The sequence below is a fragment of the Electrona antarctica genome (assembly GCF_951216825.1).
Source record: "Electrona antarctica genome assembly, chromosome: 22".
Lineage (NCBI taxonomy): Eukaryota > Metazoa > Chordata > Actinopteri > Myctophiformes > Myctophidae > Electrona > Electrona antarctica.
In genome coordinates, this window is record NC_136805.1 from 22,067,281 (window position 1) to 22,094,913 (window position 27,633).

At 42.5% G+C, this 27,633-nt stretch overlaps 2 protein-coding genes across 7 annotated transcripts in view; both read right to left on the bottom strand.

Annotated features, from left to right (window-relative positions):
• Nucleotides 1-20,413, bottom strand: part of rab11fip3 (RAB11 family interacting protein 3 (class II)) — a 47,696-nt gene extending 27,283 nt beyond the window's left edge. Inside the window, exons 1-4 of one of the 3 annotated variants that reach the window (XM_079493549.1) lie at nt 17,550-20,413; nt 17,053-17,459; nt 5,888-5,981; nt 1,911-1,987 (exon numbers count right to left, since the gene is read on the bottom strand). In XM_079493549.1, coding sequence (XP_079349675.1) covers nt 1,911-1,987; nt 5,888-5,981; nt 17,053-17,459; nt 17,550-19,098 — 2,127 coding nt within the window. In that variant the 5' untranslated portion in view covers nt 19,099-20,413. Of the gene's footprint in view, nt 1-1,910; nt 1,988-5,887; nt 5,982-17,052 lie in introns of all 3 variants that reach the window. The other 2 variants (XM_079493548.1, XM_079493550.1) reach the window with 2 other exon arrangements.
• Nucleotides 20,414-21,518: 1,105 nt separating this feature from the next.
• Nucleotides 21,519-26,810, bottom strand: decr2 (2,4-dienoyl CoA reductase 2, peroxisomal). Of its 4 annotated transcripts, none has more exons than XR_013788899.1 (10): nt 26,593-26,810; nt 26,352-26,462; nt 26,134-26,202; nt 24,974-25,025; nt 24,752-24,887; nt 24,167-24,291; nt 23,876-23,969; nt 22,711-22,815; nt 22,095-22,418; nt 21,519-21,908 (listed from the first exon to the last, which is right to left on the bottom strand). XR_013788899.1 is itself a non-coding variant. In XM_079493562.1 (10 exons), exons 2-10 carry the CDS (start codon nt 26,450-26,452, stop codon nt 21,877-21,879), a joined length of 903 nt encoding a protein of 300 aa, XP_079349688.1. In that variant the 5' UTR covers nt 26,453-26,462; nt 26,593-26,810; the 3' UTR covers nt 21,519-21,876. The 4 variants fall into 4 exon arrangements, 3 of the variants coding, with proteins under 3 accessions (XP_079349688.1, XP_079349689.1, XP_079349690.1); XM_079493562.1 differs by having other exon boundaries at nt 22,230-22,418; XM_079493563.1 differs by having other exon boundaries at nt 22,165-22,418.
• Nucleotides 26,811-27,633: the final 823 nt, after the last annotated feature.

Sequence of the window (27,633 nt, forward strand, 5' to 3'; positions counted from 1 at the left end):
CGGACACCATGCTGCTCTAATTCTAATCCTGGAATTTTGTTCTCACTCCATATTTGTGCCTGAATACCTCATTGAGCCTTACTCTCATCAACACCTACGGCGTCGGCAAGTGATGCATATCGTCGTCACAGAAACCTTGTATCTTCCCATTTTATCTTTTTATGTATTTATTAGTGTGTATATATATATATATATATATATATATATATATATATATATATATATATATATATAAATCCGTTAAAATCAGACCTGTCTGAAGTGAGTAGTGCTGTACTGTGCTGTGCTGTGCTGTGCTGTGCTGTGCTGTGCTGTGCTGTGCTGTGCTGTGCTGTACTGTACTGTACTGTACTGGCCCTCCTCCCTGGCCTGTGTGTGTCTACTCTGTGTCTGTGTGTTAGACAGTGACACTTGGTGGTGAACAAACACTATAACGCTATTTTCGTGCTCCGACAGACCCAGGGACCCAGAGACACACATAGCTGTCTAATATAGGAGTGGTTGCACCACTCAAAAATGACTGAATGAATGAAAATACTGCCTTGTTGAAAGTGGTTAAGTCTGTCTGTGAGTTTTCATAAATATTTAACCAATGAAAAGAATTAACAAGTCCTTGTGACTGAATAACTACATTGGATCCATTATTTGGAACACAGACAGTTTTTTTTTTTTTTTTACAATTCCTGAAAAGTGGTCCTTTAAATGTTTTGGACATTTTTGGTCGATATGTAATGCTGAGGATGCTTAGAACAGAAGCACATCTCTTTTCAAGCATGGGATGTCATGGGATAAGCACGGAACACCCTGCCAGTGTTAATACCAAGCTGTACTGCTGATCCTGAAAAACATTCTCCATCAATGTGCTGCAAAAACTGGGAGTGCACTTATCAACCACACCACGTGAGGGCGCTGATACTGCACACTGTAACTACAATCCCACTTAAAGCGATCCAAGTGCACACAATGGGAGAAACAATTCAATCTCGCTGACGCCTGCAGAAATTATAGTTAAATATACAACCCCTGTGTGCAGAAGGAGACAGGAATTCCAGATATGCTAACCGCAGCTGAAAAAACATAATTCCACGCACATGTAAAATCTCAGCTCCGACTCGGCCAGCAGCTCATTCAATATTTGTGAACAGAAAAAAGAAAACTAGAGAATTCAGCCAGATGTCATTTGGCATGTGTGCCAAGCATGTGGAATATTCACAGAGTAGTAATGATAGCTCTGCTGGCCGCTTGGCCAATTACAGCGGGATGCGTGTGAGTGCAGCAGGAGTTCAGCCTGGGAACTGGACACTGTGCTGCTGTGAGTGAGACAGAAAGAACATGGGCAGAACTGGACCACACCAGGCTAGAATAAATCTACATGATGTTGCTAGGTCCATGTTGAGAATGTGGCTTCTAGGGACTCCCGGGGGTCCTTGAGGTGGTTCCAGGGGGTCCCCATGTTCACCAAAAGATAGATAGGTAATCTTCACAATTAATTAGTAGGCTACATATCGTATAAGTAAATACAATTAGATAATGTGCAATGGATATTTTAATCAGTTTCACTGTTACCTATACCTAGGTAGTAAAGGAATTCTGGCCATATTGAACCAAATCATGTCCAACAATAAAACAAATCTTAGATTGGGGCCCCAGAGATAAAGAATCAAAGAACAAATTGAGGATCCCTGAAATTAAAAAGGTTGAGAATCATTGCTCTAGCCAAATGTTTCCCAGTTTCTTTAGGTTTGATGATTGCCATGGTCTGGTCTTTGTGGTTTCTATATTACCTGGATTAGTTAGGATTAGTTTTTGATAAAGAACAATGCATCATGATATATGGAAATGAGCTGGACCTTCGGACCTTGAGTATTGACACAGAAGGAAGTATCAATTCCGGTTCTGTCTCATCGTACCTCATCGTACTCCTCGGTGCAGCCCACGGCTCCGTCCCCTGGGCTGTAGTGTGCGTCATACAGCTGAGGCTCTGGCCCTGCACATACAGAGGGAAGGAGAGCCCTGGTTAATATGCACAATGCAAACATACAATGTCAACAAGGAAAAACTAACCAAGAAGATTAATGTTTGCAGTGCTTGTACTGTACCATAAACAATGTGCCTGACAGAACTGACAGGGGTGTCAAAAAATAGGAGTAGAAGGAATAGGCAAGTTGACAATTTTGCACAGGTCACTTTGCTGGGATGTATCCAACCAGCATTCAGCTAAATTTTGTCAAGAGAACAACACACATTTTAAAAGGACCCCTGGCTAATAAGACAAATATGCCTTAAAACATTATACTTGCACTCTACAACTAAAATAAAAAATATAAACACCTTAAATATTATATTTCTTTCATAAATAGATAATCTTTCACTCAATAGGAACTGCTCCCATCGCAAGTTGATGTCATATGTCCATATGATCTAGCTAGCCCTATGGCGTGCTAATAAAAAACAACTTAATACTTCCTAAAGTTAATATGAGCATCAAAGCGATATTTTAAATACTTTTTATTAGCACGTGCATTCCATACATTCCATAGGGCTGGGCCACACATTGAGCAGTTCCTATTGAGTGAAAGATTCTCTTTTTATGAAAGAAATAAAATATTTAAGGTGTTTGTATTTTTATTTTTTTTAGTTATAGAGGGCAAGTATAATGTTTATAATTAGCCAGGGATCCTTTTAAGAGTTAATGTCGCTGCCCTACTTTGATGTTAAAACGGTAAAGGTAGCCTTTATGCTTAGTGTCAACAGTCAACATTATGTAACTTTTACAACTCGTATATCAAGGGCTGAGTAGCACCATGTGACCGGGTGTATGTGGCTACATGAAACAATGCCAATAAAGGCTTCTGTTAAAGAGAGCACCTGCACACAAATGGTGAAACCTGAGACGGACCTGTGGGATGGACTCCTATCAGCCACTGCGGCGCCCTGTATCTAGTAAACAGAGTTGTGAATAACACCCTGCTGAAAGGGAATGGAACACAAATAGTGCGCACTTGGAACCTGAGTGTTTTGTACACCCTGGTCTTACGTAACTGGGAGGTGCTTCAAAACTCCTAGTAGGCCTATGCCATTACAGCACATTTTGAATATTATGAGCCTGCTTTGAATGCGGCTGTGCTAGAGGACGTCAGCACCGTTTTGGGCTACGGGCCTGCAGCCTCTTGGCACAACTTAAAAAGTAATCAAGGACAGAGGGGTGCTTGATTCTCCAATGGCTCAGACAAGTTCTATTCAACTTGTCCAGTGGTTGGTTTCTTGACCAACTGTTGTTGTTCCAGACATGCCACAGCCACCACAGGGGATGCGGCATTTCCATAGCCTGTGGGGTTGTCTTTATTAAGGTCACTCTTGCCAATAACAAGTGCGGAAGCAAGCAGATAAAGGTAGAGGCTCAGGCGGGGCACAGTTAAATTCATATTGAAACTGGCTGGCCAGTTGGGAACTGGAATAACAGGTTTTGTGTCACTCCAGAGTAGATAACAGGGGAATTGGTGCTACCAGGCCAAGGAAAACATCTCCATACTGCTTTTATAGACGGGTGAATTCTGGCAGCAGTGTGTGAAAGGCTTGGGAAGTTGCACAAGTGTTCTGAACTTCACACAGGGTCACTACCTTCACTACCTACATTATATAAAGTGACTTATTTCTAAATGTGATCACTGTTGTTTTCCTCCCAAAGATTAATAAACAGTAATAAGGTAGAAAACAACCTTCACTTCTGGTTAAATAGAAAAAATACATTTATAATTAAGATATAAAACATCACAAGAAGAAAATGTGTTATTCAAGCAAGCTATGAAAGATAAACATGACATTATTTGAAATCTGAGTAATGGTGAAATATTTTTGTTGCTTGGGGGCAAGGTTTTCTGCTTCCACAAGTTTATACTTTTTCTAATAATTCTATGACTTTACTCTCCATTTATGTAAGCATGAATATTCATTCCTGGAATTCCCTGATTAGCTGCAATTGTTCAAGAAAGACCCAAAGATCATGGTGGCTTAATGCAAATGTAATCTACTTCAGTACAACAGAGGTGATGATCTGACTACAAATCGTTATGTAGTAACTACATAACGCTGTTGCTTAGCTTCCACTGACGTACGTATATAGACTACCGGTATATACTATAGCTAAGATTACATTGATCATACATGACAGAGAAAAAGAGAGGGAAAAGGAAAGAGAGACGGCAAGAGGGGACAGTGAATAATTCAGTCGAATAGGACTCTGCTCAAACCCCATATCTCTCCCCCACTCCCACTCTGAAACCTAGCCTATTACGGCCCATGCGTCTAATGTTTTCCAGTGTATTATTTATTAATGACCCGGGTAACTGGAGCTGTGTAACCCAGAAAGCCCTGGGAAACGAGTTACACAAATCAATGGCAATGGGGCTAGACGGAACGAGGCAAACACTGTGACTTGCGATGATCTCAACACAACCTGTATGATGTGACAACACTGCCAGGCAAGTGCTGTCAAATGAAACTTTGTTGTGATGTCACTTTACAGTCGTGATGATGTCAAACGGCCAGAGGCAATGTGGCTGCGATGTATATAAATCCACCACAGACATGTTCCGAGCAGTTGTATGAGAGAAAATACCCTTTAAAAGTTTAAAGTGACTCCATGATTTACATGGGAGACGAGGGGAGGGCCTCGTCAGTGAAAATAAACTGAGTCAGGCTGCGGTCTCTTTTTCTTTTCTTTGTCTTCATTTTAAATGGCTCAGATGAAGCCTGCGAGACCTGATGACTACGTTGTCAGGACACCATGATGAATTGCACCCAGCACCCATTGTACTCACAAATGTATTTAAAGCTCATAAATGGGTCAGGAAGGCAAGAAATTAGAAAGGGAAATCATATTGAATCCGGTAACAAAGGAAATGGGTCAGTCTTTCTGTTCCCTTACAACACCACCCTTTTGACTCTGCAGAAAAAATGTAGTGAGCATATTGCGTGGACAAGTGGGAAACCATGGGGAACTAAGGCATTGGCAAAGATGGAGCCAGATAGCATTCATTAGCTCCAAGGAGAGCTCCGTGGCCAGCGGGCTATGCCTGATTTATTTTATGCTTGGTGTCGCATCATGTCATGCGCCGAAAATAGCCAATTTACAAGCTCACAACATGTCACCCCGAGAGGCATTGTCAGCTTGTAGATTGGCCATTTTCAATGTGTGACACCGATATCCAACCAAGTCTAAATTAGGCCTGGTTCCTGTTTCTCTGCTTACATGAGCGACTGTTTTCAGGCTAGCTAGCATTCTGTATATTAAGACGGCTCCGTCACCTGCGGCCTTGAGTGTCTCAACCAGGGTTCTTCCACCATTTTAAAAGTACAATTTAAGACTGTTTAAGGACCCTGGTCTCAACACACAACACCTTTACAACACCTTTAGACTGCTTGACAAGTCCAGCAGCTTTGTTTCCACCTTTTTCTTTTATCCCACGATTTTTGTAACGCATTTTTTCACCCAGTGTCAATTGTCTAGTGTAATCCTGGGCACTACAAGGGGGAGTTTCCCTGGTTGGACGTAGCGTGCGGAAGGATAACGCTATTCCAACCAGTTCCTTTCCCCTCTATCAGGCGTCCCGGCTAACCAGGGGAGGTAGTTCAGAGACCAAGATTACTGCATGTTTTTTGAGAGGGTACCTACCCCTAGGGTACACGTGGAGAACATGCAAACTCCATACAGAAAGGCCCTTTTTGCCAAAGGTTGAAGTTCAGAGACAGGATAGGGTGTGCAAATTCCATGATTTTGTCCTATGGTGGTGCCATGTGGTGATCTGCAAACGTGCTGAGCTCACTGTAGATATACATTAGCGAGCACACACAGCTTTGAAAAAAGTACATCATTAAAATTATTCACCTCCATTGCTAATAGCGGTGATTCCACGGTGGAAGTCTTCAAAGCTGATCACTCCCATGCCACTGGGATCCAAGAACTTTGTCAGATCCTTGACCTGAAAGAGATATGGTCACAAACATTCAAAACCCATGTTGTGAACAACAGTTGAGTTGACAATAATCTCTCTTGTAAATTGTGGTCAAATGTTTTCTGCCTGATGCTTTAGATTGCTAGCTGTAATGAACTTTACATAAGGTGATAGCACGCAGGGCTCACTTGATTTCAATCTGTATGAAGTGAATAAATAACAGAAGAGCTATGAAATACTGCACAATAAAACACCTACATTTATTGATTGAACACTTTTTATTTTTAAACAAGGAACCCTTTCATCACTGTTTGACTAGTTTGAAAAAAAGCAAAAACGTTTAGGGATAAGGCAAGATAGAGGCTCTGAATCATCCATTGTGCATCCGCCTTGGCCGGGGGGCTACAATGAACACACCCGTGTGAAGTGAGGGGCGCTCTTATAAGATCATCTATCATTCTATTATTACATCATCCATTCATTGTCAATGGGAATTTAACCTTTGTGTAGGACAAAAATAGCCGAAAATAGCCGTCTATACGACGTAAATTCTCCATTCATTGTCAAGGGAATTTTGTGTAGGACAAAAAAGGAATTATCTCTGTCATTGTACTAGCAATAGCAACTATCAGGTTGGCCGGTCCACACAAGAACAACTAGGTTGGATAGCAATGTTCCTCCAAATACACTCCTCAAACTCTGTCAGCGTGTTCATGTGTATCGGAGGCAACACGTGTCTACAGCCTCCCACATAACCAACTGTATAGGTTATGACAGGGACTACAAGTGTGAGGGTGAAATTTGGAATTGGCATGTCTACATTGGGAGAAAAAAGGAAAATAATGTTTAGCTATCTGGTATCCAGGATTCAGGTCTTCTAGAGTAACTGATTCAGGATTCTAGAGTCTAGGCTCTAGACCAGGGGTTCTCAAACCCCTTGTGGTGCGCGAACGCCCTCTAGGGGGTGCATGGCATGAAAAGGGTAAGGGCGGTTTTACGGTGTGATTTAACACAAGCGGCAAAATCCGGTAAACACTGTTGTACGGAGATGTATAGAGCAGCTGTGGGAGTATACAGCAACTGCATGTCTCTCAGTGCAGTGACATTCCGTGATTATTTTGCCATAATCATATTAAAAATATATATAATTTTCGGCCAAATACAACGAGACTGAGCGTTGGGGGGTGAGTCAGCTAGGCCAGGAGGTAACAGGGGGCGCACAGCCTAAAATGTTTGGGGACCGCTGCTCTAGACTAGACCAGGGGTGGGCAACTTTGACGATAGAGGGCCACAATATTTCCACACTCACTCCAGAGGGGCCACATTGCATATTACTGTCGTAGCAAAAATAGCCGATCTACAAGCTCAAAACGCGTCGCACTGCGACACATTTTGAGCTTGTAGATCAGCTATTTTTGCTATATTTGAATTGAAATCCTGAATATTTGTTTACAATATAAATTAACTCAAAGCTTCAACATGATATGGGGTGTGTTAATCAGTGAAATCCATAGTGTAGGTGAGTGGACGTGTGGTAAATGTAGTGTGGGGTGTTGAATGGTGCAAACCAAAGACAAAACTAAAGTGGTGCTGCCATCAGGGAGAGAGAGAGACTGAGTGTGGCCACACCCAGCCTCTTATAGTGCACCCTGGGAACACTGGCCAGGTGCTCCCAATGCACCCGATTGGCAACTCGGCAGGACCTGTGGGAAGCACAAGACTAGGCTTACCTAACAAACCACACAGACCCTAGTAGACCAAAAAGAGAAGACAATAACATTGTAATACTAGTAATTAGCTGAAATCAATAATATATCAATGTTCGGATATTAACCTGCGGGCCGCATTACGTGATGGTGAGGGCGGCATGTGGCCCCCGAGCCGCCGGTTGCCCATGTATGACATAGACACCAAGCCCCCAGTAAGGCTATCCAATGTTGAAGCTGCCACTACCTACTGGCGAAATGTGGAATTGCGGCACTTTCATGGAGGTGGACGGACGTTCATGACGTCACGTGCGTAAGCCCGGACCTCAAATTTGAGGTCCGGACTAGGCTAGGCTAAACTTCCGCTCGCTCGAACCATTGAGTTATAATTGTACTTCCGGCAGTCTTCCGGGTGCTTCAAAACGCCACTGAGCAACTGAGAAAACTGGAGCCTTTTCCCTGAGTGACGGACACAGATAGACTACTGTATGTCTGGCTGACGCAACACACCGGCTTCACAGATTGGCCAGAGGTGTCATATGACGTTTGTACCACTGTAGCGATATAAGAGGTAGCGTGTGGTTGACAGAACTGCATTCTGGGACGGAGACGGAGAGACAGAACTGCATTCTGGGACAGAGAAGCAAGAACAACCTGACGTTAGAATGATCCGATGGACCCTCCATCTGAAAGGACCACCACAGAGATATATCCATGCAGCTGTGGTGCTGCAGGACAAGCTGTACTGCGTTGGAGGAGACAGTTATACCATTGATGTTCACGTCTTCAACACAGTGTCTTTATGCTGGAGGAAGCTGACCCCAGGGACGCCACCAGGAAGAGGAGGACGCCACCTAGAGGTTCCATCCAGGCGCTCTAACCACACAGCTGTGTTGATTGAAGATACAGTCTACATCTGGGGAGGGAGGCCTTACTGCAATGTGCTTTATGCATTTGATGTTGACGCCTACAGATGGTTCAAACCCAGGGTTTCTGGCACTGTTCCAGAGGAGAGGTACTACCACTCAGCCTGCGTGTTGGAGAAGGTCATGTTTATCTATGGAGGATGGGCCAAGATGACTGGATCCACTAATGACATGTACAAGTTGGACACCAGCACAATGGTCTGGTCTTTCATTAACACCAGAGGAACTCAACCTCCTGCTACATACATGCACTCTGCCACCATCATCGGGACAAAGATGTTTGTATTTGAGGGCTGTGGGGCTCAGTACTACAGAACCATCAGAGTGTTTGACACAGAGACCAACCTCTGGCTGAGCACATCATCTCCACAGCCTCATCCAGAACAAGTACAACGCTACTGTCATTCAGCATTTACCTACAATGGAGAGCTGTACATATTTGGTGGCTTCAACAATAACCTCAAGAACCTCAATGATGTGTGGAAATTCAGTCCAGAGACTTTCTCCTGGAAGAAGGTTGAGCCAAAGGGGAAAGGACCATGTCCAACGTATAATATGTGGTGCTGCATGATGGGAGATCGTATCATCCTCTTTGGAGTGTACAACACCTATGATGACCTGTATGTCTTAGACTTCAATCCTAGCCTCAAGACATTATGTAAACTAGCAGTTATTCAGTACAGTCTGGAGCAGTCGGACCTCACACACGACATCAGGTGGGAACTGGCAGCCATGACAACCAACCGACATGATAAAAGCGTGCCTACGATAAAGAAGGAAAGAATTACACTTGTGTGAAGTGAGCGGTGCCTTTGACTTGTTGGTCTGGGGCACCCGCTATCACTCACAACTGCCCCTCCCTGCCTACCCTACGTCAACCCTCCAAAAAAACCACCCACACCCTCAGATCTGAAAATATATTCCTACTGGAGGTTATACCAACCATGTACTGGGAGCGACCAGGCCTTCCTTCTGCTGGGCAGCAGCGCGCCTGTGGAACAGCCGTCCTTATATGGACCTGACAGTACCGCAGACCATGGAGACTTTTAAAACAGGCTTAAAAACGTTATTTTCGTGTTGAACTGTTGTTTGACACACACGGGTGTGATTTTCTTTTTTTTTGAGGGGCGCCGGCCCCTCCTATGCCATGCAGCTTTGTGTGTCTGTGGGTACCACATAGTGATGATTTGATTGGTTGAGCACGGAATGTCACATCACATTCATTCCGCTCTTGAAATCACACATCACATAATGTATATGGTTTTAAGAATGTATATGGTTGTAAGAATGTATATGGTTTTAATATGGTTTTAAGAACGGCCCTCGCTTCACACGAGTGTGGTCTTTTTTTCTCGGTTATCGAAGATAAAAAGGAATAAAGTGTCCTTTAGTTACAGTCCAGTGTGTCACCGTATCAAGATAATAGTCATCAGTCCAGTACCTCCTAACCAGAAGTGAAGATGCTCACAGCAAAAAACAGCACAAGAAGTAACACAAACTGTGTCTGCGTGCATGCGTGCGTGCGTGCGTGCGTGAATACAAATACACCCCAAATATTGCATTTTCCAATTATTGATTATCCTACATACAGTTATAGAGATGTTTGTCCTAACACAAACATTTAATGCCATTGACAATGAATGGAGAATTCACGTCAAATGTGTCTGAGAAAATCGACATGTTACGTCATAATATTGCACGATAAGAGCGAGCAAATCGTCTATTTTCGTCCTACACAAAGAATTTGCCGTCATATGTGTTGTATACGATGATAAGAGCGCCCCTCACTTCACACAGGTGTGATTTTTATTATACGTCATAGAGATTGTTTTTGCCGTTGACTTGAATGGGAATTGGGGGGGGGGAGATAGTATGGCATAAAGTCTAGACCTATGCCTATATCTGGAGAACTACCGGTGGCCCCTAGCAATCAAAATGTGTTTGCACAAATGACAGAGTGAGCCAAATGTGGTACATTGCAACATTTTCACTAACTCATCATTATGCTGTCATTTTAGCCGTGTATCATTGACAAAATTAGCTGGGTGGGAGCCTGACAGTATGTGGGGTGAGGTTTCTGTGGTTTTAGACTCACTTGAGCCCCGAGAAGGTTAGCACACAATGTGAACATGGTCATTTCATAAGACTTTCACTTTGTGTTGGGCTTTTTTTGCCACACACACACACACACACACACACACACACACACACACACACACACACACACACACACACACACACACACACACACACACACACACACACACACACACACACACACACACACACACACACACACACACACACACACACACACACACACACACACACACACACACACACACACACACACACAGTTGATCTACTTACCAAAGCTCAGCTCCAACTCATGCAGCTTATTTGCTAAAACTCCTAATAAACTTTACATTGACTTTTTCCTGAGACTCTTACGACTGCTGATCTCAGCTCGATGAATTAAATCCAGCTGTAGTGAGAAACACAGAGGAGGGGGAATGGCTCTGTCTGCCTGCATGGTCGTTAACACCACAACGTTACAGTTAGAATTCTGCACCAAGGCTGCTCTTGTGACCCACCTCCGCCATGCAAATCCCCATAAACTACTGTAGGTGGGCTCTATGGTTTAGTGGTCGCGTCGGTGTAAGAAATATGGGGGTTTAAACAGTTGGAACGTGTTGTTCTTGTTTCAAAACGAAATTGAGCGAAGGTAGGAGGAGATATTTAAAAGGTCATCATGGGTTGTAAGCCGGTCACATAGCTTTCATTTACCCACCTCGGAAAGTTACATCATGGTACACAGGAAATAATTTCATTCCATTCTCTGCTCACAATTCAAAAGGCACATCTCTACTGGGTGAGGTGAGGTAAGGCGAGAAACACTAGGGGACTCCTTTGTTACGTTACGTACGATTCAACGACAAAGTGCAGAGGATGACTTTTGCGTCGGTTAACTTTTCCCCCTCTTCTTAGAATCAGACTGCAAAACCAATACTTTACTTTTTCCTATAGTAATATTATTGTAATGGTCAGTTGAACTAGGTTGAGTAACTACAAAATGCATCACATGTGTCATAACATAACCACAAAATATCCTAGAGACAATTTTGGCCTTCTCTTACAACAGGACAGTTGGACAGCAAGAGATGATAATTGTTGGAGCGCTGCCCTCCTTGGACTAATAATGACCCTGTCCTTCCACTACTTAGACAAGCAGCGAAGGCACTGTTTTTTCTGTATTCTCTCGTTGTGTCTAATCAGTGCCGGCCAGAGCACGCCTGACCGCCTGCACACAGACCACTGTTGTACTTAACCCCAGGGAGATGAATACCCCTGGTGGGAGACTACGAGTGTTTTTTTCCTCCCCAAATGGGGTTTTTTATAATGGCTCATGAACAAAACGCTGTTAACTGTCTCACATGGCTGTAAGCCAAACTCGTCTGCAAAAGTACTACATGGTCAGACAGGCCTTCATGTGCTGTTGTGCATGCATCTTTTTATGGCAAATACAACATGCATCCAGACACACAAAAGTGGTCCGGAGAGGGGAGGTTTCAGGCCAGGGGACATTCCACTGAGGATTAGAGCGGCAGCACATAAAAGCAGAGGGCCACACTGGCCAGAGAGGGGTGGGGTCTCTGGATGGACAACAGAGCTGTGACCACAATGCAGTTCCAAGGGCTTTGTGCACAATCAGGGACAAATCCCATGAGTGGCAGTTTGAAATTCTCCTTTCAAGCCAGTGAATTCCCAGATACTGTACAGCAGAGGCCTCACTTTTGGATGACATTTCACCTCTGAGAACCAGTGATTGCTGTCATTTATGAAACACAGAACAGTGTTTGTTGATGGATCATGGTCACGTATTAAACTTTGATGAAGGTTACAAGACAACTGTCAAAAAATGACCAGGTAACATATCAATGACTTTATAAGTTGCTAAATCATGAATGGCTGCTTTCCTGACACCGCAATGTAACTTTATACTGATGGTATTGGTAGAACACATTTAAACTACTGGGATATTCTTTACTGAGCTTATGTTTATGCTTGATATTTCATTACATAACTGAAATATAATTGTTTGTCCGTGACCGCGTGACGTGTCAATTCAGAGGACACAGGAAGTGCATTACTCACAGATATGAAATACTTTAGTAAACACAGTAACATAACTTCAGTAGTATAAGCTTCTGCTTGGTGATACTTGCTCTGTGGCAATATTTAGATGCAATGCATATACAATTTGCATTACATATTAATTTGCGTGCATGTTAGTTCCATTTCACTGAACTGGCTGTGCTTCTTCCTGGAATGGTTCTGGGGTGGAAATTTGCATGCTATGCACAGTGGTGCAAACACAATGTTCAGGACATACATGCAAATATCTGATATCAATACCTCAATGCAATCTACCACTCTGTGGTACAGAAGGAAACAGGTATTGGTGGGATAAAAGTGACCTTTATAAGTAAGTACCGTTACTTATAAGAGTGGGCACCCTAGCTGTGCTCAAGCAAGGTCACAGAGGGACAGAGAGATTTCTATATAGTGTCTGAAAAAGGGAAGACACGTCAGAATTCTCCATGACAGAACGAGCCTTCTGTTCTGCTTCCAGGGGCCCCGACTGACGAGCTGATATGGAGCGAATCTGATTCGCGATATAACAGGTCGTATATATGTTTACTCATATTCAAATGCTGTTCTTATTCATTTCAGGGGAATGCCCCCGTGTAATCAATAAATATACGCCAGTCTAGGGCTAATCGGTAACACTGAGTTCTGCCTTTCATTGTACGGTGGAATGATTTAGAAGATCAAAGCTTTGGGTAGTGGGTAATCTCTGTGTGTGTATTTGCCCCCGGACCTCAGGATAAACAGAGCACCCACACATCCTGTAACAACAGTATGGACTGTGCCTATAGTGCTTGCCTGGGGTATGATGACTACAAATAACACCTATTTATCCCTCTTTCCTACAAAGATATTTGGCAGAAAGCCTACAATACAAGTATTGGTAAAGTTTGACACTTTAGGTATGAGTAGGTAGAGGGGCCACCTGGAAAACAGAAGGTCTCCAGTTCGCATCCTGCGAGAAACACATTAAAGGGTCTGTAAACAACACACCGCTTTCAGGGGAATGGGGATGCTACAAATGCCACAGCTTGTTGCAGAAACATCGTTTCCACCACATTAGGCACAATGTCCTCATGCAACACGTGACAATAACGCAAAAGGGTTTTGATACTCCATACCGTTTTCCGGCAATTACATTCACAACATTTTATTACAAAAAATATCATTAACAGAACACCAACACATCATTTAATAATCCCCAAAGTGCTTTCAATTCTGCCCCATAGGGGCCACAACAACACTAAAAGTTGCACTGTCTGCGTCTGTTGTACAAACTTCCCCCCACAGCTTCCTTGTGTCTCGACGGTTGTACCTGACCTGGGTGGAGACCTTGTAAGATTAGAGTTATCCTTCCCGAGGTTCTCAGGATAATGAACACCAAGTGCACCCCAATGTCATTACATAGCATTCTTCAAATTCTGAAGATAAGTCTGTCTGTCTGCTGCTTGAAATTTGTTAATGAAGGGAAAAAAAAGTTTAAGCCTCTGTCTCTCCCTTAGTCACGGAAGGACAGAAATCTGAGAGCCAGTGACTGTGAGAGCGCAGATTCACTAGGTTTTGGAGCCCAGACGTCATACACAACGTAATCTATCTGCACAATCTTGTTAGAGCTGCACACAAAACAAATCTTTCTGGGAAGAGATACCAAAAGGTACTATAACTATCAGGCTCTGAATACTACACATCTTACAGCAGCAAGTAAATTCCACAGAAACCAAATGCCATGGAAATAATACAGCATCCTAGACCTCTGAACTGAGAGAAATTCCTAGAGTCATATGTACCTCCCACCATAACAAGACATAGAAATGATATGGTTCTGTGCTGTAAATGAGCAAAGCCCTTCTCCATCACTGCAAAGTGGGGTCATGGTCAGACAGTACGGATCCTCTGACTCAGGGAAAACACATTCTACTCTTAATCCTTTCAAATGCCCTATCTGTGGGGAGCCAGAGGTACCTATGGCAGGGCACAGGGTAGACCTGACACAGGGGTACTTTGAACTGGGAATGAGGGAATTAAAGGCATGGCTTTAATGACTAGACAGTCAGCAAACAAGAGTCATAGCAGAAACTGTTTCCAAATATGACACAAGCTTGGTTGTTCTCCTGGGATAATATTGATCAAATTGTCCTGATCCAAGATCAAAATCACCTAGTCTCTGTGGTGGGCAGTGGGCACTGCTGTGCAGGAACTTCACTAATCACTACACACATTTCTAAAGGGGGAAAAAGCAACTTTGTGAGACCAATCTGGCAGATCTGATCAGGTATCTCCGCTGCATATTGCTTACGGTGTCTAATATGTACTAGTATGCACTGCAAAACAACCCATTCAATATTAGTGTTATAACTGGTATCCCTATCTGCTAGCGTTGGTAGGCAATACATGACTTGTTTCATCATAATACACAAATCAAATGAATCAAAGATAATAAGCTAAAATTGTCAACCGCACTCATGGATGCTTTTAAGTTTTGAACACCAGACATAATTAAATGGGCTGCTAAACCTGTAGCATAAAGAAGATCGATAGATTGCCATGAGCAAAGCATGTGAATTTGTGAAACACATCACACATCTTATATAATTAGATGTATCATATCAAATGCTTTGAGACTGGTTTTACTCAAAAACAGAATTTGAAGACAGGTTACAATTAGTATTTTCGATACATTCCTGTGATTATCTTTAGTAGAAAATAAAAAATAATGTTTGCCAATTGTTAGAAAGTAGCATTAAAAAAATACTTTCAATGCAAAACATTGACCTTGCAGGTCAATTTTTACACTTGATTGTGTGTGTGTGTGTGTGTGTGTGTGTGTGTGTGTGTGTGTGTGTGTGTGTGTGTGTGTGTGTGTGTGTGTGTGTGTGTGTGTGTGTGTGTGTGTGTGTGAGAGAGAGTCGGGTGACATCAACATTTACACAGAGTCCTTTACTGATATTTGCAAATGGTGGATTTTCTTTCTTTAACTACGTAGTCTAGTTTGTTCTGGTAAACTCAATAATCACAATCACATTGACCAGCAAGAACATTACATAATTTAAAATGTCCCTGGGCCTGTGAGAGTGTGGCAGATGACAATCATCTGTTCAGATTTAGCTCTTCTTTTACATTAAGACTAGACACCATGTAACCCAGCACTCTACTCTGAGTCTGAACTAAGGAATCGGATCATGAGTCGATGGCCATGTACACAAATAAAGCCTACAATTTAACCAGGAAGAGGATGAATGCAAATCAAACCACCAGAGAGTCAGAGACACCGACCTGTCTCTGTTCAACATGAATTTTCTGTTGAACTGACCATCTTCACAATGTGGAAATAAGAATATGAAGAAAGCCTGAGGGGGTGTTTGTCATTAGCCTATTCACATCACAAGTGATTATCCCCTCACCCACTAAATATGCAAAGGATAATGGCTGTGTGTCATTTGACATATGGAAGAGTAACAAGCCTGACATAATTCATTCCTGGCAAGTGGCAATATGTTTTTCACAGATTAATCTGGATGCTGACCTGAATCCTAATTCTTCAACACCAACCAAATATAGATTAGGCACTAATCCAAGCATGGTTATAATATGTCAAGAGTATTAGCCAAACCCTATAAACACCAGTTGAGAGCTGCTTTATACTATAGTGAGCATAAGGGAAGAATGTTTTTGGTAAGAGTTTCCACTGATTAGGCCTAAACCTAATATAAAGAGCTGAGCCTTGTGTATTCTCATGCGTAGAGAGAACAGGCTTGAATTATAAGTGTATACGAGAGCCCTGGCACTGATCAGGTTTCCTGTGCTAGTGTGCTTTATTATCTGTCAAAGTAACATAAACCCTCCCTCCTCACACCACTTATTCAACAGAAGATAAACATTTAAACAGGTATGATGTGGACCCTAATTTTATCAGAGACCAAGTTGTAGGTTAGTATACCTGTACATTCTGAACAGCACTTGATATTTTAATATAATTGGATATTAAGTAGCTTCAGTTAAAATGACCAACTTTGACATGGCTCCTTTCTTTATTTTATCACCTTGTGGTATCTCCATTTCAAAACACATTAAATATGACTGCATATGTATGCTGATACACTTAAATGGTGACATCAGACGGATGAATTTCAGAAGACTGAGTTAGAGTGGAATCAATGATAAATCATTTAGGTAAATGGAATTCACATGGTCTGCTATGCAATACCATCACTTAGCATGCATAATCTAATAACTGTCTTGGTGGCAATAAAAAAAAAACATGCGTACATGCATGTTGCACGTGCACATACAAACACAAGAATTTAGGGGAATTCTCACCTGATCTGCCCCATAGGCTGCAGCGAACTCCATAAACTCCTCAATGCGAACGAAGCCATCTCCATCTTGGTCCAAAGCATCAAACACAGCTTTTAGCGGGGATACATCTCTGTCACTCTGATTCGTCGTAGAAACCATGTGCATGGGGTCTGACACAATTTTAGAGAGGGAAACTGCATCCACCGTTTCCTCCGTAGTCCATCCTGGCTCAGGAGAAGAAGAATCACTCAACTCCTGAGCTGGGAAATCAAAAGTATCCGTTTCGTGACAGTCATCTGATTGTCCAAACAGATTCAAGTGCATAAACACCTCCCCGTCACTCTGCTCGGTTTGAAAATCAGGAACAGCATCGTCTGGTATACCCTCGGGTGGTGTTACATCCCATTTTTCCTCATTGTGGAGCTCACCTGAGGTCAGGCATGGAAAATCAGGAACAGCATCGTCTGGTATACCCTCGGGTGGTGTTACATCCCATTTTTCCTCATTGTGGAGCTCACCTGAGGTCAGGCATGGATCCAAAGCCATTACCTCATGTTTGGGTTCAGATAAAATGCTGCTGCTTGGCATCAACTCGTCACCATTTTCTCCAGAGCAACAGTCACTAGGCAATTCACCAAGGACAGAAGCATCGCTATCCGAGGACACCCTGGGTGTCGAGGCCGAGGGCTCTGTTGAAGAGTTTGAGATTAGCAAGGAACAGAGAGGGGACAACAAGACATCGTCTGGTATACCCTCGGGTGGTGTTACATCCCATTTTTCCTCATTGTGGAGCTCACCTGAGGTCAGGCATGGATCCAAAGCCATTACCTCATGTTTGGGTTCAGATAAAATGCTGCTGCTTGGCATCAAATCGTCACCATTTTCTCCAGAGCAACAGTCACTAGGCAATTCACCAAGGACAGAAGCATCGCTATCCGAGGACACCCTGGGTGTCGAGGCCGAGGGCTCTGTTGAAGAGTTTGAGATTAGCAAGGAACAGAGAGGGGACAACAAGACATCATCGACTAGGTTCTCAGAAGACAGATTTTCAGTGAAAGTTGTCAATGTGTATTCCCCTTCTAACTTTTCTGCAGGAGTGGCTGGCGATGCATCTGTGCAGTTCAGAGAGGTGGGACTAGCAGGTAAGAGGCTGAGGTTGCTGTGACAATCAGGAACATCTGTAACATCCAACAAAGGCATGGATCCTTCCACTACTCCAGACAGCGTAATAATGCAGTTTGCAGGGACAGTGGCGTGTGGGAGGCAACTTGGAGGCAAACCGAGTGGGGTCATGTTACCGGTTATAGGCAGGTCAGTCATGTGTTCGAGGAATAAACCTTTGTCCCCAGTTTCAGGTGACACAGCCTCCCCACCCAGGGAGGAAGGGAGGCCCATGTCCGTCTCCCCCAGCGATAAAAGGAACAGGTCGTCACTGACACCCTGTGGGTTAAGCTCACCTGAATGTTCCGAGATGAGAGAAGCCGGGGAGTGTTCACAGGGTGAGAGGAGATCTACCAACAACGAGGCAGCATCTGTGTTATTGGTGTCAGAAGTCCTATCTGAATTCTTTAAGGGGGAAGATGGTTCGCTAAGGATTATTAGCTCCCCCAGGCTACTTGCAGCATATGTGTCACTGTCACTAGCATCTTGTATTGGATTCAGTTCCTCACAGGCAGTATTTTCCCAGAGTAAATCCGTAGGACTGGGAGAAAACAGCCAGGCCAGTGTGGGTTTTTCTGTTAAAGGCAGTTGCTCTTGATGGATACTCAGGAAATCCCCTTTGGAGTCACTGGCTTGATCTCCCTTCAGTTGCAATATATGTTCTCCATGCGACCTAGGTGTCCTAAATAGGCTGTCTAAATTGAACTTGTTTTCCTGGAAAACATCTCCAATGGTTGGAGCATTGTCCTGATCAACAGTTTTGAAATCCAGTCCTGTCTGACCAGTTGTGTTTTGAGGCAACAAGCCTCCTTTGTCTGTATCCAGACTGACAAACCTGAGGGGCGACGGGGGTTCTGATTCCCACTCTGTATGCCCCACAGGGCCAGACAGTACCGTCTGTTCCATTTGTATGGATTGTTCACAGAAAACACTGGAAACGTTTTATCTCAAAGTCAAAATCCACTTCTTCAGTCTAACTATTGTCATGATGTCTGATGGCATGGGTCAACTTAAAAAAAATTATATCAGTCCTATGAGTGTGAGACTTCCAATACCATTGTCTAATTTGGTGGAAAAATACTTACTTTATGCAATTTGTTGTTGTGGGTAACGTCAGTTACCCGGACAAAGGGAATAACATTATTCTACATTAAAATCCACTATTGTAAAATCGACATGGATATTTCACTTACGTATAAATCTGTTTCTAACTCTCTATGTTCCACTGTGTCATGGCAAGTCCACTCCTGGATGGTGCCAACTTCTCCTGCTGCCAAACAGCTGATGTCAACATGCTTTTCACGTGCCCTGAAACCTAAGCAACCTTTCAAAACAGCACTGCTATAACACCAAAAATATCTCACCCAAATAAGCCGATCAGGTGAAAACCAAAACATTAAGTATAATGTTGATGATCCGCACTAAACAAATGGCTCATCATCTATCCCTCGCAGACAGCGCGGCCACTGTGGAGCTCGCTGGTGGAGTCAAGATCGAATCAGGATTGAAAATCTTTCATTGCAAAGCGAGTAACTGAAGTTGTTCTACAATGCGACAACCCTCTAACTAAACATACGTAAATATCCATTTCTTCCTTCGCGCATCCCGTTACTTCTCGTCTGTCATCGGGAATACAGCTGCTAGCCAGCTAGCGAAATTAGCTTGTTAGCCAGCTAGCTCGCCAAACATTCCACCTCATCTCAAATAACAAGCACAGCGTTGCGATTAAACTCAGTGAAGTCAAAGTGCCAAGACCGCTGTACGGTCTGGGTGTAAACGCGGTCCGACGACTAGATCCGCATTTTAGATGCCGTCCTTTGATCTCCCGTGAACCGCTTTCGAAGGAACTGACTCCAAGAAGGATCATCCACCTGTGTCCGTCAAGACAAGACAGGCCCGACTATGGTGGGTTAAAAACCGCCGTCCTTGTCTTCTTTCCGCCGAATCCTTCACGTTCTCCTCGTCCCGAAACACGAGATGTGACTCGACGACATGGGTGCCACTGATCGTATCGGTGAAGTAGCGGCAGAAAGCTCCATGGCAGTGTGGGTTAATACGGAACGCTCTCCTCTCTCCTCAGCATCAGCAGCAGCAGTGTGTCCCCATCCTCCAGCCTCCTCCTCCAGCCGCAGACACACAGCTGACGTTTCACGCATGCGCACAACACACACCGCAGTATCACTGGGGTTAATAATAATATTAAAGCCGGTACGTACTCCGTGGTACGACCTTAGGGTACGACGGTGTCGCGTGCCAAAAATAGCAGATATCTACGACTACAAGCTTTTTTTAGAATATTGTGTACACCGTTTTAGCTTGTTGATCTCCTTTTTCGCAAGCTATACCCCTGCGTGGAGTGGTGTATACACACACAGCTAGCTTTTAATGTGTAATGTGCATCACAATCCTCATAGGACATGAATCTTCCCATTTTACGCGAACATCGTGGATGGATGTAGAATAACAGTCCCTTTCATACATAGTAACAGTTGGAATTGCTATATGAACCAAATACAGTGTTAATAGTTCAACTGGTCACTTGGTGGGGGTTGTGTACGTTTTCCTTTACACAACTAGAGAATTTGGTATCATCTTGAAGTCTTTAAATAGCTATGTTAAATAGGCATAGTTCTGCTCAACAAAATATGAATGCATTTTTGTAAAGTGCTATAGTATAGCTCCCCCGTGTGGAATATAATGTGCATAGCAGCAGTGGGCAGCTCCTAACAAGCAACCTTACTTATAGTTTTAAGAATACTTACGTTTAACGATCACTTGAAATGACCAAAACTATTGAGAGGTAGCTTGCAAGACCTACTTATTTATTTGTTGATGATATATATTATGTTATTCTATATCCTGACTCCTGTTGGTGAAATGAATACGACTACACATGACATACAATGACCAGTTATCATTTTAGCCTAAATGCTTCACTGTACTTTCATGCTGTTTACCTTTTTGGCGTGTTATGCCCTATGATATGGCATGTCACAGCTCATTGCTCATGATTGTCATAATGATAACCTGCTATTTGATTAAAACCACCTGTTTAAATTGTCACAAGATGTCTTTGAACAAATAATTGCAAAAGGAGAAAGAAAAGCCTGTATATGCAATGATTGTGTGTGTGTGTGTGTGTGTGTGTGTGTGTGTGTGTGTGTGTGTGTGTGTGTGTGTGTGTGTGTGTGAGATCAGTAGCGCCTCTCATCTGTCAAACCATTTATCTCACTCAACAATCTGATCTGGGTATTTGAGAAAACAATGACTATCACAGGCGGACCAAATTATCTGTGATAATGCAATAAACTACAATAATTATTCACTGTAATTATAAAATATTTATTCATGGAGATTGTGAACATTTTAGTAAAAAAAATTACAAATAATGTGCATAATTACAAGCTAGATCACTGAAGAGTAAGTTATATTCTAAGAATGAATTGATTCTTAACTTGGACAGTACAGTGAGAGTTGACTTATTCATGACTTCATTCATATTTGGTCCATCACCAACATTCTAATTAACACACAATGCAAAATATTTCCTATGGTGTAGATGACACTTTCGTTTTCATGTTCTCTAAACCCTTAACCTTACAATAGGAGTATTAGGTTGAGAAGACCATCAACAGAACATTAGATTTACAGATGGTTTCTGATTTGCAATATCAACTTCTCTGTTTACTTGTGTCTTTGTTCAGCTGACCAAAAACCTAAAAGGAAAAAAAGAAAGACAAATAGATGAGCAAATGTCGCATTGTATTCACATCAAATACAGTAACTACAGGTTTCTGTAAACTTCCTCAGCTTAAGCTGACTTTAAGAAAGATGACTGCAAGGAAGGACAACAATAGTCTCATTGATTTCAGAATCATTTATAGTTTACTGATGCTATTCACCAGAACACTCTCTCCCATCCTTCACATCGTCTTTTCGTACAGACCTCAAGCTCCGCCTCCTCCTACACACCTGTGTTCAGGAGGAGGAGAGGAGGGGCCTGGTTCAGAGTTTAGCGGATTTAGAGGAGAGTATACCCAACAGCATGGACACGTCATTGTGAGAAGTCAGCCACGCCCCGCCATCCGCCACCAGGATGGCCCCGGTCACATAGGACGAGGCCCGGCTGGCCAGGAACAGAACACCATGGGCCATCTCGGTCTTGTTGCCCGCCCGCTGCAGCGGAATGGACCGGAACGCACCAGCAGCTTCACCCTTAGGGCCGCCTTTGAGGGATTTAAACATAGTTCAGCAAAAGTTTAAACTTTTAAGTTAATTAGTTGGTCTATTTATTTACTAGCCACTTAACTAATAATAAAATCCATTCTGAACAAAAGTAGAATATGTATAATGTACAGTATCAACGGTAGGCTACAACCAGTAGCCTCCATTTGTCAAGAAACAATATCTGACATAGTTGGCATCTCTAGTCTTTACATATTAAAACATTAGTAAAATGAATGACAGTAAAAATCATTCCACTGCACTGATATATTATAGTGTCAAGCAAATCCTCACCCAATCTTCGGAAGCCTTCTGTGCCAGAGATAGGACCTGGCGCTATTGTGTTGACCCTGACGCCACTAGGACCCCATTCCACAGCCAGGTGCTTGGTCATGGCATCTGTAGACAGGAAATGGGCAACTGAGTTATTTTTGAAGGATTCTCCATCTTATTCTTATGCCCCCACAGGCAGATAGCTGCAGCCGGAGGCATCATGTTTTCGGGTTGTCCGTCCATCCAAACCTTATCTCACGAACGCCTTGAGGGAATTTCATGAGCAGAAATGTCCACTTGTAAGTGCTCAAAAGGTCAAGGTCACTGTGACCTCATATCTGTCCCAATCTCATGAACACAATATCTCACAACTTGAGGGAATTTCATGATATTTAACACTTTGACTTCTATTCACGAATTGCCCAAGTTAATTCATTGTAGAACAATTTCCCTGCGATTCGCGAGATGCCCGAGTTGTGTTTTCATTATTTAATCCACGTTTTTAATCGGTTTTAAGTCACACAGGAAATCCACCGGACAGAATGGGAGATGAGACGCGTTTTGATGATGTCAATAAGTGTTTTGATGACGTCATTGCAAAAAGGTCCGTCACGCAGGCGTACAAAGGGTTATGGGAAATTCAGTCCCTGTTGTTTACAATGGTAAAGGTGCCTAGCAGCGAGCGGCCGCCCCGTCCGGGCTGTTGTTGTGATCGGCACCTCGGAATATTTTTCAAGCGATTACACCGTTTTAAAGTGGATTTTCATGACAAGCAACTTAGTGGTTGGTGCAGTGGCTGTTCAAAGGTAACTCTATACTTAGGCAGTCTAGGCTATTAGACCGCCGTACATTGTAGGCATTCAACCTGTTAAAGAATAATAGGATTGGATGTGGCAATTTTATTATTATTTCCTATAATTTCATATTTGGAATACATTTCCACTTGCACTCAAGGATGCACTGATTCGAAGTAGGTGGTCAATTACTGTGGCCTAACAAAAACATGGTCACTATTCAATTTCTTCAGCCTTCATTCAATATACATACCGTATACAATTTGAGTCTGGACAGAGAGATACAATTATATAAATGGCAAGTGGTTGCGGAGGCATACAACCGTGATGTGGTATTTATAGTTATAACTTTACATCATATAATGGAAATAAAATGGTTATTTTTTTCTTACCATTGGCAGCCTTTGCAGAGCCAGCATGCACCTGGAGGGCCTGCCCCCTGTAGCCAAGTGTTGCTGAAATGTTCACAATGTTGCCTCCATGGTCCTGCACAAAACAATGATTGGACAATCACTATCTATCAGAAAGAATAGCATCAATGGTTGTAATTACAGACCAGTGTTGCACAGGAGATGAACCAGCTTGTTCTCAGAGAAAAAGGAGAATCTCCACACAGATGCTTGTAAAAATAATCAAAACAATGTAATGCATGCACAAGTATACTGGCATGAAAAATACAGTACCTTGAACCACTTCTCATAAACCATCTTGCTGGTATTGAACGTGCCCATGGTGTCTATCTCCATGACAGTCTTGAAGGCATTAAAAGACAGGGAGGTTGCGGGGCAGAGGAAATTCCCAGCAGCATCTTTCAAAGAATTTACATAATCATAATCATTACCAAGTTAAACCCCCAAATCATGCAATACAGAACAGTATATAATTATAACAATCAGCTGTATGTCATATTGCAATTAAGCATCTATTCTATATCTATAGTGTAATACTATTGTAATGATGTCTCCAGCCTGGAGAGAGAATCTGCATTACGTAAAGATAGGAGATAAGAATAGATGCAGCTTGATTATAAAGTTAATGATTCAACTAAAACCTTCAAAAGTCAGCCTTGATCCAAACACATTTGCACTAATTGCCATATGGGAAACCTTAGCATTATGTTTTTATTATAGGGGTGTTGTAAAATGAAGAACATGCTAGTGACGACAAGTGTCACTGTGTGGGTGGGTGCTTGCAATTTAAGTTTAAGCTTGAGAGTCCCACCCAATTATCAGACTACCACAAACAGAAAGATAGTCACATTTACATACTGTTAATGAGGATGTCTATGCGACCAAACTCTTTCAGTGTATCCTCCATGGCAGCAGCAATCGTCTCTGGCTGCCTGACATCAATACACAAAGGGAGACAACGGCGTCCTGACACGGCAGATAACTTGTTGGCTGCCTAAAGGGATGGACAGGGTCACAATGAGTCAGACTAGCTTCATAAAACCTTTTACCTATATATTCCTGAATTTATGTAAGAGTGACCTCTTTGAGCTTGTCCAAGTTCCTGCTGGCTATCACTGTGTCACAGCCATGCCTGAAAGACATCAAATAAATCTGTTTAAAATGCGTTAAGACTAATTTATACTTAGTCAGTATAAATTAAAAAGAAAATAGTTATTTTTGTTGAGTGGCACTGCTGTGCGACAAGTATAAATTAGGCTCAAGGCAAGAGGTAAATACTATCAAAATAAATATATATCATGTGAAAAGGCACAATTAAAGTGGCTGGAAAGGGAATGTAGTACTTAAGCAGATTGGATAAGTACTAAGTAGGGTGACAGACAAGCAGTAATTTTGTGAAAATCGCCCATCTACAGCACGCCCATCTACAGCGCCCATCTACAGCACACACACACACACACACACACACACACACACACACACACACACACACACACACACACACACACACACACACACACACACACACACACACACACACACACACACACACACACACACACACACACACACACACACACACACACGATAAAGGTCAGGTGACCATTGTGAATATTTATGATAACCACAAGGTGATAATGGTGCGCACGCAGGTGAAATTTCTGCTAATGGTGCAGGAAAGGTTGAGTATTATCAAGCGGTAAAAGGTTAACAGGGCAAATAGTCATGTTGCACTTGCAATGACTATACACAATCAAATCCATGGTAGGTGTTTACACTTCCAGAGTTACATTAACTCTGCGGATTTTGTTGTGTAGCTTCTTATAAGGAAGTCTCTTAAAAAATCTCCATCCACTTAAGCGTGAGCTAGTATTTCTAACAAAGGGGGTATGTTTTATCTTACATAACTTCAAACCTGTACAAGCTAAGAGACAACAGCATGGCTCTCAGATAGCAAAGCATGGGGGCAAAGTCAGGTGCCACATGGATGAAGGGGCCTTTTACAGTACAAAATGCACAAGTGAGATTTGTAATCTATGTCACTATGTCATCAATAGGCCTACTCAAATTTGGTTGGAAAGCCAAAACTACAAAATCCATCAATTGTCAATTGTTTCTGTAGCATATGCAATACGGAAATAGCATTCTACAAGTAGAGTGCTGAGGAGGAGAGGTAATCATCAATAATAGTGCAGTACTACTACTTGCCCCAGCAGGGAGGCAAAGGCAAGAGGTCTTACCTCATGAATACTTCAGCTATGCGCAGACCAATTCCAGATCCTCCACCAGTTATAAAAGCAACTTGATCCCTAAAAAAAAAAGTTACATCGCATACATTATCATTAATTCATAAGTAACACCTTTTCACATTTTACCAAATGTGTTATTTATTTCATTATGATGCCATAGCCAACAATAATTGTGTGCAATTGTGTGCAGTGTTGTACTATATACTTACTTTAATAGATCTGGACTGTATATGTGGGTGTATGAAGTCATGCAGTCGTCTGTGTCAACATCCTCTGGTATTAACTCTCCTACTTGTTGTGGCTCTGCCATTTTGACGTTTCTAAAAGAAATAAACCGATTTCGGTGGAAAAAAACTATTCAAGCAATTTATACAAGTGTAGAATGCTACACGGTGAGGTCAAATTAAAAAAAGGTGTAAGTTCAGTTGCACAAATCAGGTCACTTTTTACCTCCTGCAAGCAGGCGCAGGACACCGACAACAATCTCCCGTTGACAGAACAAAAAAACCCGATCAAACTCTAATCGAATTCCGACAGAAGACGACACACTCTTGACCGTTTATATACAGCTTGCCTTGTTGTTGTTACCACAATGAAAACAAATCGTTTCTTCTGTCCTGCTTCTGTTCCGTCAATCTGGCCATACAGCCAGTGTCTTTTTGGCAAATCTAAGTAAAGATAGCAAATATAAGACTTCCGGTGGACGATCTCTTCAAAATAAGAGTACCCTCTAGAGTATTGAAAAAATATTAATTTGCACATTAAAACTATAAATGAAGCATTTAAACGATGCTACAAGACACACATTATGAATATGATGCTATATGTTTCTGTGTAAAAATAAATACATAAATACATAAAAACTCAATGGATAAATGCTGTTCACTGGAGTGCATAGCCTTTATAAATTGGACGCTAGACAAAAATCCCTGCTTATGTGTCAGCTAGTCTGACATACGCACACGTTCAGGGAGACCCCTCTACAACACCACACCCTCTGCTAAGCGGCAGAGGTGTAACATTTAAATTGGCATGCCATCTAGTGAGCTCAGGGAATACAAATATATATATACTGTACTGTATGCCAAATACAATGTAGGCCTATGTTTTCATATTTCCCCAATAGAACAGACATTTATTTACATTTGTTGTAGGTTTGGTTCGGTCAAAGGTGGCAGCGGTGGCCGAACGGATAGCGGCGCGGTCTAGATACCGGAAGGTTCCCAGTTCGAATCAGCCGTCCGACACGTTAAAATTACCACCGCTGAAATGCCCTTGAACAAGGCATCAACCACTACGATGAAATGTGTTCTATGAGCAGGGCCTGGCTGGAAACAAGTTCTTGAGCTTAGCCCAGATACCCTGGGTAAATATAGATCTCATATCATTATTGTTTTAGTCAATTTCTATCTTAATTTGAAATCCATTGACCGGAAGTAAAATTCGTACTAAAGTATGACTTGACGAGCGTGTTGAGAACACACTTGACGA

Bases quoted from the DNA above. Each gene is read 5' to 3' on its own strand.
- decr2 (XM_079493562.1), bottom strand. From the start codon at position 26,452: ATGGCAGAGCCACAACAAGTAGGAGAGTTAATACCAGAGGATGTTGAC. The intron at 26,203-26,351 runs GTAAGTATATAG...TTTTTTTTTTAG, and splicing joins TACAGTCCAGATCTATTAAA to GGATCAAGTTGCTTTTATAA. The intron at 25,026-26,133 runs GTAAGACCTCTT...GATGTCTTTCAG, and splicing joins ATAGCTGAAGTATTCATGAG to GCATGGCTGTGACACAGTGA.